This window comes from Mastigoproctus giganteus, chromosome 11, assembly GCF_048544385.1.
Source record: "Mastigoproctus giganteus isolate SK-2022 chromosome 11, ASM4854438v1, whole genome shotgun sequence".
In the NCBI taxonomy this organism is placed as follows: Eukaryota; Metazoa; Arthropoda; class Arachnida; order Uropygi; family Thelyphonidae; genus Mastigoproctus; species Mastigoproctus giganteus.
The window spans coordinates 31,086,751-31,104,784 of NC_143585.1; the positions used below are offsets into that span (position 1 = coordinate 31,086,751).

The 18,034-nt window shown below is 36.3% G+C and overlaps 1 protein-coding gene across 1 annotated transcript in view; it reads left to right on the forward strand.

Moving 5' to 3' along the window:
• Nucleotides 1–13,055, forward strand: part of LOC150077851 (large ribosomal subunit protein uL10-like) — a 54,111-nt gene extending 41,056 nt beyond the window's left edge. Inside the window, exons 6-9 of the mRNA XM_090385562.1 lie at nucleotides 336–444; nucleotides 3,999–4,075; nucleotides 9,959–10,099; nucleotides 12,842–13,055. Of these exons, the coding sequence (XP_090241688.1) occupies nucleotides 336–444; nucleotides 3,999–4,075; nucleotides 9,959–10,099; nucleotides 12,842–13,000 (486 nt within the window). The 3' untranslated portion in view covers nucleotides 13,001–13,055. The remainder of the gene's footprint in view (nucleotides 1–335; nucleotides 445–3,998; nucleotides 4,076–9,958; nucleotides 10,100–12,841) is intronic.
• Nucleotides 13,056–18,034: the final 4,979 nt, after the last annotated feature.

Below are 18,034 nucleotides of genomic sequence, written 5' to 3' on the forward strand. Positions count from 1 at the left end.
GCTGTTGTGATTTTTTTTTTTTTTTTTTGCATGCTCACTAGATTACTAATGATAAATTAACAGTTAAAACACCTATAAGACCCTCATTACTAGAAAATACAATTTGTGTGATAATGGTTTTTGGATAGTTGATAGTAATGATAGTGGTTTTTGGTAATCATATCAGGTAGGAAAATAAAATTGTTCTCAGGTTCACAGTCAGAAGAAATGATGTATATCATGTGTAATGTTTTTGCCCTAATTTTAGTATGAAGCACTAGCTATTTGCATGCAGTTTAGATATAAAAAGAGATCCTGGTAACTGCTCTCCCATTTAATATTAAATTCTCTTTCAGAATGAGATCCACTTGATCAAGAAGGATGACAAAGTTGGAGCATCCGAAGCAACTCTATTGAATATGTTGAATGTATCGCCATTTACCTATGGCCTTAAAATACAACAAGGTATAGTCTAAATATGTCCATGATGTTTATGCTGCTAGCAAGAAATACTGCATATCAATTAATGTTAACCCACCAACTTTTCCCTGAAAGATGAATGGAAAGATATATTTATTTTTCTTTAAAATTTTGGTCACATTTATTGGTTTTCAAATTAAGTCCAACTGAATTTATTATTATGGACATTTGCTGTCATTTGGTGGCACTGCCCATAAAGTACTGCAGTATTAACTTGTGGTCAGGTTGCAGGTTTGCATAGTTGCCAATTTTGTGTTTAAAATCCAATGCAATTGGTATCTAATTATATAAATGTAATGTTATAAGGCAGTATTTATACTTACACAAGTAAACATGCTGACAGTGCATGCATTGTAATTTCGTGGTCTCATATTGGTGTAGCCAGCTGGCAGACCAGGTGGTGGTGATCTATATTCAGCATTTTCCAAGCATATGCAGGAGTCTGTGTTATCATCAGATCCATACAGTTCAGTTGTATTGTACAAATGTTTGCAACTTAGTAGTGCTGAGAATGTTTTGTTAGACATGCATTCACACGAACAAGACAAGTATTGTTTGTGTGGATTGTAGGTTCCAAAAAGCAGCACGCAAGTTGCAACTAACTAGCTTTTCCCTGAATTGCAGTATACATGCACAAATGCTTCTACAATATGTAATTTTATAATGTATATACACAATATTGGAAGCATCATTAAAGTTAAAAATATTTTTTTACTGATTTTGCTAAATTTAGTGTGCATTAGTAATTACTTCTCTAGTAAGTTAACATGTGGTCATTGTATCATTTCACAAACATTTCCTACAATACTATTCATGCTATATATGTTATTGCACTGGGGTATACATGATAAAGTGAATGTCAGCAACAATTTTTATTAAGTAATAACTAACAAATTAGTACTCAGACCAGATAATACATTACTATTTGTATTAAAATAGTTGGGGAGGAAGGAACTGCAAATATGAATGTTAATAAAATTGATTTTAGCTCTGTCTGGAAATAGTGTGAACAGGTCAAATTCAACTAAATGTATCCACTGTAAGCTTGAACATGATTTGGTATCACTTGAACTGGTAGAAAGACAAATTTTCTTGCTGAAGCTATTGTGTATAGAAAAAGATTGAGTATGGCACATAGTAGATTGCACCTGACACATACCAGTCCTGTGATCTACTTGTGAATTTTGAGGTGTCAGCAGCATCTGATTTGTATCCTTACATACCTCTACATGGACACAGTTGAATTTAGTTTGCTTTTGCATTACTTCATATTCAGTAATGTTGAGTGTCAAAAGAAGAAATATTTTCAAGGGTGGATTTGGTTCATTTTGCATAAAATGTGCAAACAAAATAATGTGTGTTTTGAAACACAGAAATTTGAATTGTGCAAACACATTGTTCTTCAAAGTTTTCCTCATCAAGACAGAAATTTCAATGTTTATTTATTTATTTTTTTTTTTTTTTATAAATAGTATTAATTGATCATATTTGACATCAAATAACTGCAGGAATTTTTCTTTAGAGAAAAATTGGGGGAAGCAAGTTGTAGAATTAAGAAATTTTCAGTAGCCAGTACTTTGATATTTTATTTATATATATATATAAATAAATATAAAATATCAAAAAGTATACAGTAGAGCTACACCGAGTGATCACTGAATTGAGACCTGTTGAACATGCAAGGTACGAGAGTGCGCAGTTAGTCGACCTACATAGTATAGATAAGGTGTCAGTGGTTCAGTAGGTGGTAAAATTTTGAGCATGATGGGTGAAAGGATTTATCGGACTTTGATAAAGGACAGATTGTGGGGGCCCGACGAGCTGGTATCTCGATTTCCCAAACGGCTGAACTGGTGGGGTGTTCAAGAGCTGCTGTTAAATTGTGCCAGGATTGGTGTCAAAATGGTCAAACAACGACCCGATGGAAAACGCAGGTCAGCGAAAGGTTGATGTTAGAGGTTAGCGCCACGTCTGACGCCTCGTACAGGCAAACAGGTGCAGAACTGTTGGAGAGTTGACTACCCAATACAATATCTGGCATGACCATGCGTGCGTGTATGGGCTATACCAGCAGACGACCCCTACGACATCCTCTCCTAACCAAGGTTCATCGGCATTAAAGACTCGGTCCTGGTGCAGAGAGCATGCAAATTGGATGTTAAAAGACTGGAACAAGGTGTGCTGGTCGGATGAGCCATGTTATTTACTCCGCGCCGTGGATGGTCATGTACGGATTTGGCATCAACAGCATGAGGCTCTTGATCCATCATGTATGGTATCAAAAGTGGAGGTGGTTGTATGGTGTGAGCCATGTTTCACTGGCAGGAACTTGGACCCCTGGTGCATGTGGAACAGTATATCAGTGGTCTCTGCTATTGTCAACTGCTTGCTGACTGTGTACACCCTGCTATGTTACACTTTACCGAATGGCGATGATGTCTTCCAAGATGACAATGTGCCGAGTCATCAGACCCTTCCAGCATATCGATTAGCCTCTGAACTCCCCCAATATCAATCCCCTAGAGCACTTGTGGGACACTATGGAAAGGCATATCAGGCATCTGGATACACCAGTCACTTGCATTGCTAGCTGCATTACACACAGCTTGGTTGGCCACACCTCCCGAACCCTTCCGACATCTTGTTGAATCAATGTCGTGTCGGATAGCTGCTGTACTTGAGGGCAAAAGGGGAGGACCTACGAAGTATTAGGTAGGTGGTCATAATTCAGTGATCACTGCGTACAATATATTAATATTCAGAATGCTACAGAAAAACACTGCTGCCACCTGCCTGTTTCCATTTTACATGGACATCGGAGTGATCCTTCTCTGCAGTTTGTCACCGTGCCTCCATCTATTGGCCCCATGGCCTAGCAGAAAATGTGATTAAAAAAGGAAATTTAAGGTGTCATTAGCGATGGATGGCTATAAGCATGGATAACTTGACCCATCCCATAAGTAGTGGGGTTGTTGGATTGTAGCCTTGGGAACTGCTGGTCATCCCCTGTTTACAGTCATTGGTCATCTGTTCCACTGTTTTCCATCTATTGACTCACATCAGGTGGAACAACCTACATAATTCACCATGATCAGTGACAAGATATGGGTGCTTGCTATTCACCTGATGATTGCTACTATGTTCATTATCTTAACTACAGCTCTGCAAATGGCTCACAAAATATGCAATTGCAGCAATACTTAACTTCTGTTCAGCCTTCAACCAGTACCTAATAATCATTCTTGTTTCCAACTCCATTAGGTCTTATTCCTTGCCTTTGTTGATCAAGTACTTTGTATTGACTACATGCCACTGACCTGCAGTATCACATTTATCAGTGCTCATCACAACACATTTGCAACCAGGTGGGGAGAAATAGCCAATTGCTAAATCACTGGGATGGTCTTAATGTTTTGATTAAACTGTGTACAAGAGAGATTTATTTATTTTTTATTTTATTTTTTTCTATTAATAGCAAAATAAAGATCAGACTTCTTGATTTGTACTAACAAGTTTTATTTTTACCTCATCCCATATAGTTTATGATTCTGGAACAGTATTTTCTCCAGAAATTTTGGACATAACAAGTGAAGACCTTAGAGCCAAATTTGTGGAGGTATGTTTTCTTTTTTCTGAACTTTCTTATCTACACAAGTCTTATTTCCTTATGAAAGTGTATAATACATAATATATTATAAAAATATAAATCTAATATTCTAATATTGCTATTAGAAAGCATTTTGCAGTGATTAACTTCATGATATGGAAACAGCACTGCATTGTTTTATTAATAGCTTCATTTAGAATTTTAAAAAATTTAACTACATCACAACTTCTTTAGTCTCTTCCTCAATAACTTTAGGGATAGAAAATTAAGTTAACGTATTAGCATTGGTAGTGGCAAATAATGCAAGAAAGTAAGCTTATACATCATGAGCCAAAAAAACTACAACACTTTCCATTCCACCTATGCATTTGCTCCAATAGTTTTTCTTCCTTGAATTTATTTAAGCTCTCAACTTCCACAACAGCAAATGGAAACTTGTTCCAGCAAACAACCACCTGCTGGCTAAAGGCAAACTTCCACACATCTATTTTGCTGTCCTTCCTCAATTTGAATTTATACCCCCTCATGTGTAGTCGGAGCATCAGGAAGAATCCCATTTCCATTGAGCTTGCTCAATCCATTCAAAGCCTTAAAACCTGTCAGATCATCTTACAAGTGCTTTGTGTTCAGATGCTGCAATTTGCAGAACTGAAGCCTTTCTTGTAAGAGCATCCCTTTGTACCCCTCACCAACGTTGTTGCCCTTCTCTGTACTCAGTCAGCAGCCTCTAAATCCTAAAATGTGGTCTTGCAACTTGTATGCAGTACTCAAGGTGTGGCCGACCATTGCCTTATACAGTGGGATAATCATCTCCCTGATAGCAAAATTCCTGTATATCATTGACAAAAACCCCATGAGCCATCCTGACATTCTGTATACATTGTTCAGAGAACTGCACAAATAGCCCCAAGTCTTTAATTCTCCACCATGCTTAGTGTAGTATCACACAGTTTGTACATTACTCTGGGAATACTGCTACCCGCATACTGCACTTTTAAATTTGTCAGTGTTGAAAACTTCAATTGCCATTTCTCAGCTCATCTGCCTAACTTTTCTAGATCCTGTTATGCTAGCATACCATCATTCCTGTCAAGCGCGCCTCCGTAGCCAGGTGGGAAGGAGCAGCAGTGCGTAGCACACGCTTCTTGATTAGACCGGGGTTCGAGCCCGTCACCACCAAATACGGAGGATGCGGAAAGGTCACGAAATGACCACCGCATATCCCGGAGCAATATGGCTTTAGTTGCTAATGCCCCTAAAAAAAAAAAAATCAAATAACAAATGACATTCCTGTCATTGACCACCCTGCCAACCTTTGTATCGTCTGCAAACTTGGACATTAAGCCTGATATGCCTTCATCAGTATTATTGATAAATATAGAAAATGTTCCCAACACCAATCCTGGGGCACTCCACTAATAACATTAGTTCACGAAGTACAGTGTACATTGATTACCACTCTATTCTCGCCCAAAACCATTCTTTATTCATACCAGCAACTTGCCCTTAATGCCACGCTGCTTCAGTTTCTACAGTAGTCTTTTAAAAGTATCAAAAGCTTTTCTGAAATCCAAATAGATATCAAAATTATTTTTTGCATCCAGTTGCTTTTTGTATGACCTAGTCAAATCCAATCAAATTGGTCAGACAAGATTTCCCCTTCACAAACCTGTGCTGTTTCCTGGTACAATTGCAGCCTTGTTTAGATGATCCTGCATTACTTCTTTCACCAGTGACTTCATTATTTTCCCTGGAACAGAAGTTAAATTTACAGGCCTTAAATTACTTTGTCTCCCTCTGATCTCCCGTAGTGAATTGGAAATACATTCACAACTCCAGTCCACGGGGACCTCCCCTGAATCCATGGATGATCACATAATTATGGCTAAGGGTTTGCTTACTTCCTTCACAGCCTTCCTTAATATAACTGGATAGACCCCATCCACCCGAGTTACCTTTCTTATGTGTAACTTCAAGAATTGTCTTCCACTTTCCTCTCAGTTATTAAAAATATTTAGTTCTCTGAGATTTTGATAAACATCCCCTTCCCTAAAAATTCCTCTTGTGTGAATGTATATGCAAAATACTTGTTAATTTTGTTAGCAACCTAAGCAGGATTATCTACAGTTGAACCATCGACATCAAGTGGGCTATTATAATTCATCCCCTTCCCTTCCTTATAGTGTTTCTTCAAGTAAAGAAATCTTTGCTGTTTTTCTTTGCATCCCTTGTCAAAGATTTCTTGTAATCTGCCTTCTCTTCCATAACCTCCTTTGTGACTTGATTACGGACTAGTTTATATCTGCCATAAGCTTCTGTGTTGTGAGATAATTTATATGCATCCCATGCATTTTTCTTCTCTGCTGCATGTCTCATTAGTTCATCTGACCTCCATTTAGGTCTCGTGCTTGAACAGTACTTTATTGGTATGAAAAGCTTAGTAGTGCCTATGATTAATTCCTTGAATGCTTCCCATTTAGAATTTGCTTATGGTAACATCATCAGTTGGTCCCACTGTAGGCACCTTTACAAAACCAAAAAACCTTCCCTTTATGCTTGATGGTAGTTGCATCTTTTAAGTAAATTCCAAATCAGTACACTGTGATCACTACCACTTAGTGGTTCTTTTATCAGCAGATTCTTAATGCAGGAATAATCACTGCTGATAATCAGTTCTAGACTATTACTCCCTCCTTGCATCTCTTTAACGTGTTGCTATAGAAAACAGTCCCCATCAATCCACAGAAGTCTTGTTAGCATGTGAATGACCAAAGCACGTGGTCTTGGCGCATTATAGCCTTAGTTGCTAATGCGCCAATAAAATCTAAACCAAAGCACAAATTCCAGTCAATATTTGGAAAGTTAAAATCCCCTATCATAAGACATTCTGCTTTACTGGCCACACTTTTTCCATACAGTTATTCATTGTAATCATGAGTCAATATGCCTATAACACCCTCCTACTCTCAACTTTGCTTTCCCAGTGCTTATATCACACTGAACTGGCTTAATACTGCACTGTCCTCCTTACCCATGTCAACTGGTTGCACTGCCTTAATTTTTGTGTTTTTTTTTACTAACAGCATTCCCCCATCCTATCCTTGTCTGTTCTTTCTGTACACATTGTATTCCCGATATTCAAATTTTGCATCCCTTATATCTGGGTGACATGTTTCTGATATCCCAACAGTATTAAACATCTTAATTTAAACTTAAAAAAAAAAATAGTATTAAAGCAGTTAGAAGTCCATCGGTGTAAGCTGATAATTGCTTTGGCCTTCAGTATGTTGTAATTGAATAAACTCACTGCTGAGCAGTTCCAGTCTGAATGTGTTAAAAAAATTAAACCAAACTTTGCATTAGTTTTAGCAAAATGATGCCTGGAGGCAAAGCTTATTCAGCATCAGACAAACAAATAAAACACGCTTCATTTTCCCATTCATTCTAAGAACATACAGCAAGATTAGTCAGTAGTGTGAAAGAGTGCTCTTACCAAGAAAGACTTGTTCTTTAAATTTCAGAATCTGGTAACTGCATTTGGGGGAGATCTGCATGAAGAGTTACATAAATTAAATGATGGTGGCTTCCTTGTTCTTTATTGGATGATGCAAGTGGATTAATTAATTTTAATTAAATTGAAAATGAATGGTTATGGGATATGTGCAGAAATTTGTCTTCAGGTAGAGTGATTACAACAAAACCGCCTCATATTTTGGAAGTAGGTAGTTTTGACAACTTTTAGAAAAGGTAGCAAATGAATTTGAATAGTTTATTTTTATTTATTTATTTTTTTAATGGCTGCTCTAAGCTTGTATCATTTAGATGCTACTAATGCTAATAACACTTAGCCAACATGGAAAACATTTTTATACTGTTCACTAAAATAATGAGTAGATTAGTTAGTAGATTCTACTGCAGTTTACAACTTTCTCCAGACCCCCACGTCTAAATGGAGGCAAACTGCTAGAAACGCAACTCACTGCCTATTTGTGCTGTTCCCCCCCTCTCCCCTTTCTCATTCAAGCAATTAGAAATAATACAAAGCTAGACTATTCTGACCAGAGATTGGCAGTTTTAATACCTTTTTAATAATAATTATCTGCTCAGCCCAGGTTTATATTTTGACTACAGGGACTATATTTGATGTGGTCAAATATAGTCCCTGTAGTATTGTGGGAGATCTGCATGAAGAGTTGCATAAATTAAATGATGGTGGCTTCCTTGCTCTTTATTGGATGATGCAAGTGGATTAATTAATTTTTAATTAAATTGAAAATGAATGGTTATGGGATATTCTAAGATGCAACTCACTACTTAGTTGCACTGGGGTTTTTTTTTTTTTTTTTTTTTTTTTCAGTAGCAAGATTTCATCCACATTCCAACATGCCCATAATCAAATTTTAACATGTAATTTGCAAAAAATTCCCTCATTGTGAAGCAGATTCACAGTCAGAATAAAGCAAACAGTGACCAATGCCCAAAAGTTGTAGTTAAAGTACTGAAAAGGAGGGAAAATTTTTCATTAATTACAACTTCAATTTTTAAACTGTCTGAAAATGGGTAATTTGGATATATTTAAAGGATTGGATAAATTACACTGGCCAACATGATTTTCACCACTAATACTAGCTGTTTGCAGTAAATTTTTATGTGTAGATTTCAAAAATAATTCTCCAAATATGATCACTGCATAATTTATACATATAGGATTTTGTGTTTACACATATGTACATCTTACTACAATTTAGGGAAGTAGATGATGACATTGATTTGTTGTAGTACCTGCAACTAAGGGTCAACATGTATAATCTCTCTGCCTCCTATCTCTCTTTCTGTAATGCAAAGATGTAGGGGTACAGTTTATCTATTGCATATTGTTTGTTTTTCCCATGTTTTGCTTGTTCAAATGTTTAAGCAGAAGCAAAGTGGTGTCTGAATCAGTCTGTCAATTTCTGCTACATGCGTGGGCAGTTTACAACAACTCAAAGGAAGAAAATATAGTTTTACTAAGTGTGCATATTCCTTGCACTTTGGTTTAACAACTGGTGATCAGGATGAAAATTGAGGAAATTAAAAGTATGGTATGGCAGAACCATGAAACCACATTAACAATTCCTATTTCTTCATGAGAAAAAGAGATGAGGGATGTCCAGAAACACCAAGCACAGCAAACATTCTAACATATCATCTGCAATAAGGCCTGTGAATACCAGATTTCCTAAACTCATGGGATAGAGGAAGCAGTGTTACAATTAGGATTCTCATGTTGCAGGCATTACAAGACTGTTTACTCAATACTGTTGTTTTCCATGGTTGTAGGATAGTCGTGCAACAGAAAAACATTAAACTGTGTACAGCAGTGTGAAAAGAGGGAGGAATTGTTACCAGAGAGTAGTATAAAATGTTCCACTGATTGAAGGTTATCTTCCACCTCTGCATATAAAGCTTGGATTAATGAAGAATTTTGTTAAAGCTCTGGATAAAGAAGGAAGTGAATTCTGCTACATAGTGTTTTCAAATTGAACAAATGCAAAACTGAAAGGATTTTTTATTTCATTTCCTCAAAGATCATATTTTTGAAACAAAGTTGTTACTCTACTAGTAGCTTGGTGATATAGTCTAAATCAGGAGTTGCACATGATTTGTTGGAAGAAGGAAAGAAGATAATTATGAATTTCTGGTTATCTACTCATTGGCCATGTAGAGGACTGATGTTAACATTATTAAGCACATTTGGTGTATGTAGACTAGTTAACACATTGCATTAAGGTTTTCAGAGTTGTATACTATCTTGTATATGAAAATAAATTTTAATGATAAAATTAAGGAATGAAGTTGTAATTCTTTTATTCAGATGATTTTTTTTTTTTTTTTTTTTTTTTCTCCTAATAGGGAGTAAGAAATATTGCATGCGTCTCTCTAGCAATCGGATATCCAACACTGGCATCTGTTCCACATTCTATTGTGAATGGCTTGAAGAATTTAATAGCTATAGCCGTTGAGACAGATATTACTTTCAAAGAGGCTGAAATGGTAAGTTGTATTCCTGTCTATTTTCTAGGATTGCAGATAGCAAAAGTAGCATATTTGGATGTTGCTAGTTGTGAATTTGTTTTTAGGAAGAAAGATATTTTGAAGGTTTATTTTATCAAGAATAGTGCCTGCTATGCTAAACTACTGTGCTTTTTTAACAAAAAAAAAAAAAAACAGTAGTTTAGCATGTCAGAATGTGAATTGGTAACTCTGAAACTAATGATCTGTTCTGGTGTGTGAGAAATTGTTATTCATGAAGGAATTTCTCAACTTGCATTTAGATTTTATTAGGCTTATAATTAAGAAATCCAATTTGAATCAGCTTGCAAACATTTCATATGCTGGTTTCATTGAGTTATTGTTACTAATTTTTATTTCCACTATTGTTTATTGTCTTAACTTTAAAGATTTTGTACAGCAATATTGCACTTTAAGTGGAACATAGTCCCAACTTTATTAAAAATATATATAACAGAAAATATCCATATGAAAGTACATTAAATGTAACAGAGCTACACAAAACCTTTTTTAAAGTTAGCCATGTAAATAATAAAACAATGGTTTATTATGAAATGGTTAAACACTTTGGTGTTTTTTTTTTTTTTGTTTGTTTTTTTTTATAATTTTATCTCACAACTGTATTCTTCCTGTTGTGAGATGAAAATCCACTAAGTGAAAAATGAGGAAAAAAAACATGTAGTATATAAATGGTCAAGTGATGAGAATGTGATAATTTCTGTAAATCAAAAATTGCTTCTAATTTTAAAAGTTAAAAATTATCACTCTGTTTAATAGGTGCTATGCAAAATGTCTGTTTACTTTTTTAATTGACTGACAGTGCATGATCAAGGGATGGGGTGTGTAAATTGGTGGACAAATATACAGTAGACTGTCGAAATAATGTCACAGTGAGATCAGATGTATGCATACAGTGCAGATGTCTTGCAGTGCCGGAAAAAGAAAACATCAGGTCACGTGATTACTGTATTTGTTTACGTTCACCATTTTGAAAGTGAATTCTGTACTGATATCGTTGTTTTACATTTATTTTAAGCATTTAACCACACTTAAGTCACCCAGAAAGTTAATTCATATACCCATGTATTGTCTGTAAATTGCATGTGTTCTCTGGTCGTTTTGCTGGATGCAAAACTCCAGTTTCTGGGGTTTTGTATACATGTATCATTATCCTTATATCGTTTTATCCTTTTGATATGAGATAGCTCTTTTATAAAAGTATATAACCATTTCATTTTTACACCTGTTTTTATGCTAGAGTTAATAAACCATGTTTTGTTTAATCATCCTTGTCTCTTAGCCATTCTCTTGCTACACATTACCCACAGCACGAGTTTTATAGAAAAAGAGCCCTTTCCACCCAATGTGTGCAGGGCGGTGACTACCACTGTGCTACCCATGCAGACTAAAACTTTGGTATAATAAAAAAAAGTAGAAGTGTATTAATGGCAGAATATAACATTGGATCATCAACATGTTTGTTTTTTTATGTGCAGTTAATAAAATTGCATTGTTAATCTCTTTCTTATTTGGCCTCATTATTTCTGCATTAAATTCATTTAAAATAAAACTTTCTAGATAACGGAAAAATCAAAATAACGTCACCTTGATTCCTCGAAGGTGCCAATATTTCAGAAGTCTACTGTTATGGAAAAATTCATTTAGCATTACTTTGTTCTGCTTTATTATATGAATATAAAATTAGTACATTACCAAACTTAAATATTCATCTAAAATTAACCATCAAGCAGGTATCACTTTAGTTTTTTTTGGAAGGTGAGAAAGAACTATATAAAGGAGATCGTTATTGCTTTGGGTCCCCTTCCCCCCAGTGTTAACACTGGTATGCTTCTAGGATAACTTATTGGGCATTTTCAATATATTAAAAAAAAAATTAAGTTGTCATTCCAAAAAGAAGTTGAGTGAGTGGATATCGATCTGTTTTATTTTTGCAGTCATAGTTTAACACAATTAATGCGGGTCGAAATGATAATGAAACTACTAAAATTGACATGCACATTACTGCCTTGGCAGATAATATTAATGAAAATATAAAGGTTTCCCTTTTTGAAGAACAACTTCTGACTTGCTTTTACCTTGAAGCAGATAAAAGAGAATCATTTGCACATCAATGAGGTGTGACTAGAAAGTTCCAGGCATTACTTTATATGTAAGTTAAAACTGAAAACCCAAACCCCTTCATGTCTGCTGCAGTTAGGAGCATTTCTAGGACTCTTTTACTGAATACAGTGCTGGACTGCTGCAACAATGCAATATATAGCAGTAGATCAATATGTCCATTTTGGTGAAGTTTAGATTCTTAAGTCAAATCAGGGGAACATGAAGGATGTTCCATTTGAAGGAACCTTTTCCTATTGGAAATTGCCTCACTGTAAGTCTGAGGCAATTGCATTGTAAGTCAGTGCATTCTGGTGATCTTTTATCTCTCTAGCTCTTTAGTAAGGTTAAATGATTCATTGGCAAGTTTATCTTGGAATTAAATTTTTATATTTTTTGAAGTAATTTTTAAATGCTGAACTTACTATTATAGCATTAGATGAGCTGTGATGTACCATGAACAGCACTACCAGTGATATCACTGGAACTAGCCATAACTCACAAAAAAACAAATAACATGTTAGATTATTTGGGATAATTTCATGGTTTAAATACTGATAACTTTATTTTATTATTTATTTATTTTATTTATATTTTTTTTTTCAGGCTAAGGAATTCTTAAAAGATCCTTCAAAGTTTGCTGCTGCAGCAGCAGCAGCTGCTCCTGCTGCAAGTGAAGCTCCCAAAGAAGAAGCGAAGGAAGAAGCTAAGAAAGAGGAATCAGAAGAATCTGATGATGATATGGGCTTTGGTCTCTTTGACTGATTCATGCTTTTAATTCTGTGAATTGAAAGATCAAATAAAATAAAATAAAAAGTAACTTGTTGCTTATATTTCAATTTTTAATTGTTTAAGCAGACCACCTACTAAACCAGACAAAACTGGCAGGCTGTGTGTATTCTAATTATGTAGTTGCATGTGGTGCTATACAAATTGTTTAATCCTAGCAGAAAAGATTATTGTTAACAGGAGAGACTGCTGCTACAGGAATGGGATACACTTAAATAGAAAGGGTGCAAGAATATTTGCTAGTGCTATCGAGGCAGAGTTAGGTGGGTTGGAAAACTGCTAGCTTGGGGAGATGCACGAACTAATAGATTAACAGTAGCTGCTGGCAGAGGTGAAAGTGATTCTTGCACTGCTTCTATTAAAATGACAGCAGCCTAGAAAACAAGGTGCATGGGGATTCCAGAGACTGTTGGGAGTCATTGCGGAACAAGTAAATGCATGGGCTGTGTTAGGTTGTCTAAGAATAGAAACAGGTGCGTGTATGCTTGTGTACACCAATTCCAGGAGTTAGGTGAATTAATTTTTTTGAGGTGTTGGTAAAAACCTCAAAAGCAGATATTGTTGGGATAACAGATGTGGTGTTAGATATAAGGAATGCAGAACTGCAATTTGGAGTGTATAGGAAGGGAGGAGGGGTTATGCTGAAGTAGAGTGGGTCAGAGTGTCTTTTAATGGGGGATTTTAATTTCCCAGATATTGACTGGAATTTGTAGGTTGGTCACTCACACTAGCAAGGCATTTGTGGATTTATTGGAATTGTTTTCTACAGCAACATGTTTGGGAGGCAAGTAGGGGGATTAATACTCTTGATCTGATTACACTAGTTCACAAATTTAAGTTTGTTCACTGGGGATTGAATTTCAAAATGTGCTACTGCTGAAATATGTTGCTGTGATTTCAAATATAACTTGGATTTTTTTATGTCCTGATTGAGTCTCCCCTTGTTCATTAGCTCATCTGTGCAAGATTTTCGGGGAAAAATCAAGGTGGGATGCAAAAGGTGAATTTTGATGCTCATTGCAAAATTTTCGAGCATATTTTGAGCAATTTTCTCAATCCTGTGATTTATGATTTCGTAGAAAGTTTTCCATTACACTTTTAAAAACAATCCAGGCTTCTCTTTCAGTCGTAGTTTCAAACTGACCATCTAAAACAAATTTTCTGATTTGGGGACCAATGAAGATACCCTCAAGTTTTGTGTCAGATAAACTGGGAAATTTAAATTTACTGCAAAGGTACTTAAAGCAGTTGCTATCCTTATTCAATGCTTTAACAAATTGCTTCATTATGTCTAACTTGATATGTAGTGGAGGTAAAAGTATTTTATCTGCCTTCAAACTTTCATGCACATTTTTTGACCCTGGTGTAAGATTGTGCCTCTGAGATTGCTTTTGTTCAATGCAGTACTTTAGCTCTGCTGTCCCACTCACAAATAAAGCATGGAATTTTAGTGTACCCACCCTGTTGCCCCAACAACATACATCACGCTTAAGTCTCTAGATAGTTGCCATTCGTGATCTAAAGCTGCAGTCTAGTTTAGCGCTTTTATCTTATCATATATTTTAAATGTTTTATATATTTATTTTAATTCGTTTTATATTTATTGTAAATAGATTGTACCATATTTTATTTTAGAATATTAAAATTAATATTCTCCAGAAGCAACTTTAGATTGTCATAAGTTTTTTGTAAGTAGACTGAATGAGCAACTGGCACAGATGTGTACAAAGCGTGTTAAGTGTCTAACGGCACCAGGGGTTTCCCCCATCTCTGCGTTGCTTTCATTCACTGGGAAGGCCAGAGATTTAAGTGTGTGGGTCATGTGAATGTGTTATGTACCGTTTTGTTCCTCTGGCCATTTAGCCGCTGAGGCCCAACATCTGCACTTCACCCCGTGGCGGCAGACCAGGTAACCACTAGTTTAAATTTTCGCTCGACAGGCCCTGCCACCGCGTTTCCTGAGATTTCAGTGGCAAGGACCTAAAAAAAAAAACGTGTATGGTAAACCCTCGCTGTTCGCGGTCGCTGATTTAATATAAAATGAAACCTAAAAAAAAAAAAAAATGAATTTTAAAGTGCCGTGAACATTTTCTGCCTTAAAAAAAACATGGGTGTGGCTAAAATTATCTTTCCCGGTCAAAACCGCTCAGTGGGTGGGGGAGAGGGGTGATAATCCCGGCATGGATGTTTCTCGTTAATCTTTATGCTTACAAAAGTGATAAATCTACCGTTTTGCAGTGTAAAACAGACTTTTTCGAGTGTGTTAACGGAAGAAAATGACTATTGTGGACAAGTTCTTTCTAACCCGTACAAAAATATGGCTACGAATAACAAGGGAAATGTGAAAAGATCAAAGAAGGTGATGACAGCGAATAAAATTGAGTTATTAGGCAATTTCTAATGGTGAAAGTGTGGCAAAACAAAATCGATGAGTCAACGGTCAAAAAATCGGAAGAAAAAGTCCGCCGTAGTGAAAACGCGCTAATTGCTTCAAAAATTTGCTCGGTAACTCATGATGTTAAGTTAGGGAAAATGGAAAAGGCTTTTTTAAGTTCACCCATTCGTGAAAAGGCGAAACTCCTTTATCAACACTAGCGAAACTGGTGATAGCACTGGCGGGATAAGTTTTTTAGCTAACAAAGGTGCTGGTTAAACATTTGTTTGAAATTTCTAATAAATATTACGTTTAATATTAAATTGTTTCTTATTTTCATTTCGATGCCATATGCTTGCATTTCATTATGTACATAGTCATATTATGAAGGTACATATAATACATACATAGACAAAATTTTAGACTAGTTTTTCTTATATATTTCATACTTTTGAACGGAACCCCTTTATTACTATGGGAGCTATAACTCAGTATTCGCGGCATTTCTCAGGAGTAGTTATTTCCATTATACATGGGCACACCTTTTAAACTAGTCTTAGAAAAGTAAGGCGCCTCCGTAGCCAGGTGGGAAGGAGCAGCAGTGCGTGGCACACGCTTCTTGATTAGACCGGGGTTCGAGCCCGTCACCACCAAATACGGAGGATGCGGAAAGGTCATTCAGGGAATAACCACCGCATATCCCGCAGCAATATGGCCTTAGTTGCTAATGCTCCTAAAAACCAAATAACAACAACAACATTAGAAAAGTATAAATAGGCCCATTCACTAGGAACTTATTACTAGGGAACTAAAACACTTATTAAACCAGCGATATCGCTGCTGCAATGTACAAGAGGACCTGAAAAATACTGTATAAACTCCCTTTCATGATTCTCTGTACTAGGAAAATGATATACTTGGAGCATGTAAGTTATTTGCTTGAACTCTGGATCCCAGAATTTCAGCAGCATATTTTGGAAGACCTAAGTTCCTTACTAAACGTTCAGTTCGAATTGTGTGAATTGCTGTGGCGTTAAATTATTTTCTGATGGAGGTTTTACAGGCAGATCAGGTCCATGTGGAACCGGTCTTATGACTGAAAGATCTGGTTATTTCATGTCTTTATTTTTTGAATTGTAACCTTTAACGCCACACACAAAAGTAACATCTGGCATGGCTTACTGGCTCGTGCCACACCATAGGAATAGCAAATTGCAAGCACATCTTTTTTCCTTGACTGCATTTTCTAAGATGTTCGACACATTTATGGCATACTTTATGCTTAATACGACTGTTTTTTACAAAATCGGTAATATTTTGCCTCTGCTTTACAGGGACAAAACATGTCGGGACTTTATACTTTCTGGTTGCCGTACTAAAGAAAACAGTGTGAGCTCACGGCGGTTTTTACAGGGGTATTGTGACTGCATAAGGGTTGTGCCACTTATATAGGCTCTGTGGTTGAGTGGACTGTTCAAACAAGTGCATGCTCAGACAAGTTTAACCCGGAACTACACACAGGAGCCTCCCAGACTCCACTCAGAAAATAAAATTCTGGGAATCAGATGGGGTGGGGGCCGTCTGTCTTCCTGGTCAAGGTTGGCTACCTTGCAATGTGTGTAGTTACAGGTTAAACATGCACAATCTGTTTACGAATATGGTATAAAACTTGTAAACCATTGCAAAATATATAGAAACTAAACTGACTTCAGTTTAGTAATCAGTAAAAAACAGTAAACATGCGTAAATAACAGCTACATACTTTTACTCAAACCCCAGATACACTAAACCAGTGTTATCAGTAATTTTTTATGCATTAAGAATCTGCTGATAAAGGAACCACTAGGTGGCAGTCAGGAAATTCCACACCATGCAGGTGTGAAGTTCCTCTTTCTCCTCATAAATCCCATTTTTACTGTGTCAGGTCTCCAAAATAAGTCCCTGGGATTTTAATTTCACCACGAAATTAGCCTTTTGACCAATAGAAGCATTGGAAACTCTAAAAGGGGAATATGTACATGCAGGTCAGAGAACGGACGGACGGTGAGAATTGACAGAACGAAAAGGAGGACAGGGAAGGGAGAAAGATGAAGAGTCTTGTCCTGAGTGAAGCACTTTTTCTTAAGGCTATATCATAAAAAAACGTCTTGAGAATCTTATTGCTGGCTCCTGTTCCTAGAAGTCTATTCCTGAATATTGCAAAGTTTATTCTGGTAAGTCTCACCATATACAGTGAAACTTCTCCTAACGGACATTTTCAAATTCCCCAACTCACCTCCATTGGTTTTAACGTGTTTGCAGCTTCTGTCTAGCGGATATTCTCTGTAACGGACGCGGACAGGCAATCTGCACTGTTTCGTTTAGATTAGCACTTAATTTGATCTCCCCATAACGGACTGCGGGAGAGCTCACGGTCCTTTTCTAGGAACTTTTCTTCCATGTATTGCCTCAATCGTGTGCTTATTTTTTATTTCCGATTCTCTGAATTTTATCAAGGTTTACGTCGCTGTTCTAAACCCTTTTTCAAGAATTTTAAGGCACGTGTAAAACTTCTGATGAATTCAGTGTGTGCAGATGGGGGGGGGGGCGGGGGGGGATTTTGTCGGCCTTTCGTCTTTTCAGTTTCATTTTTCAGT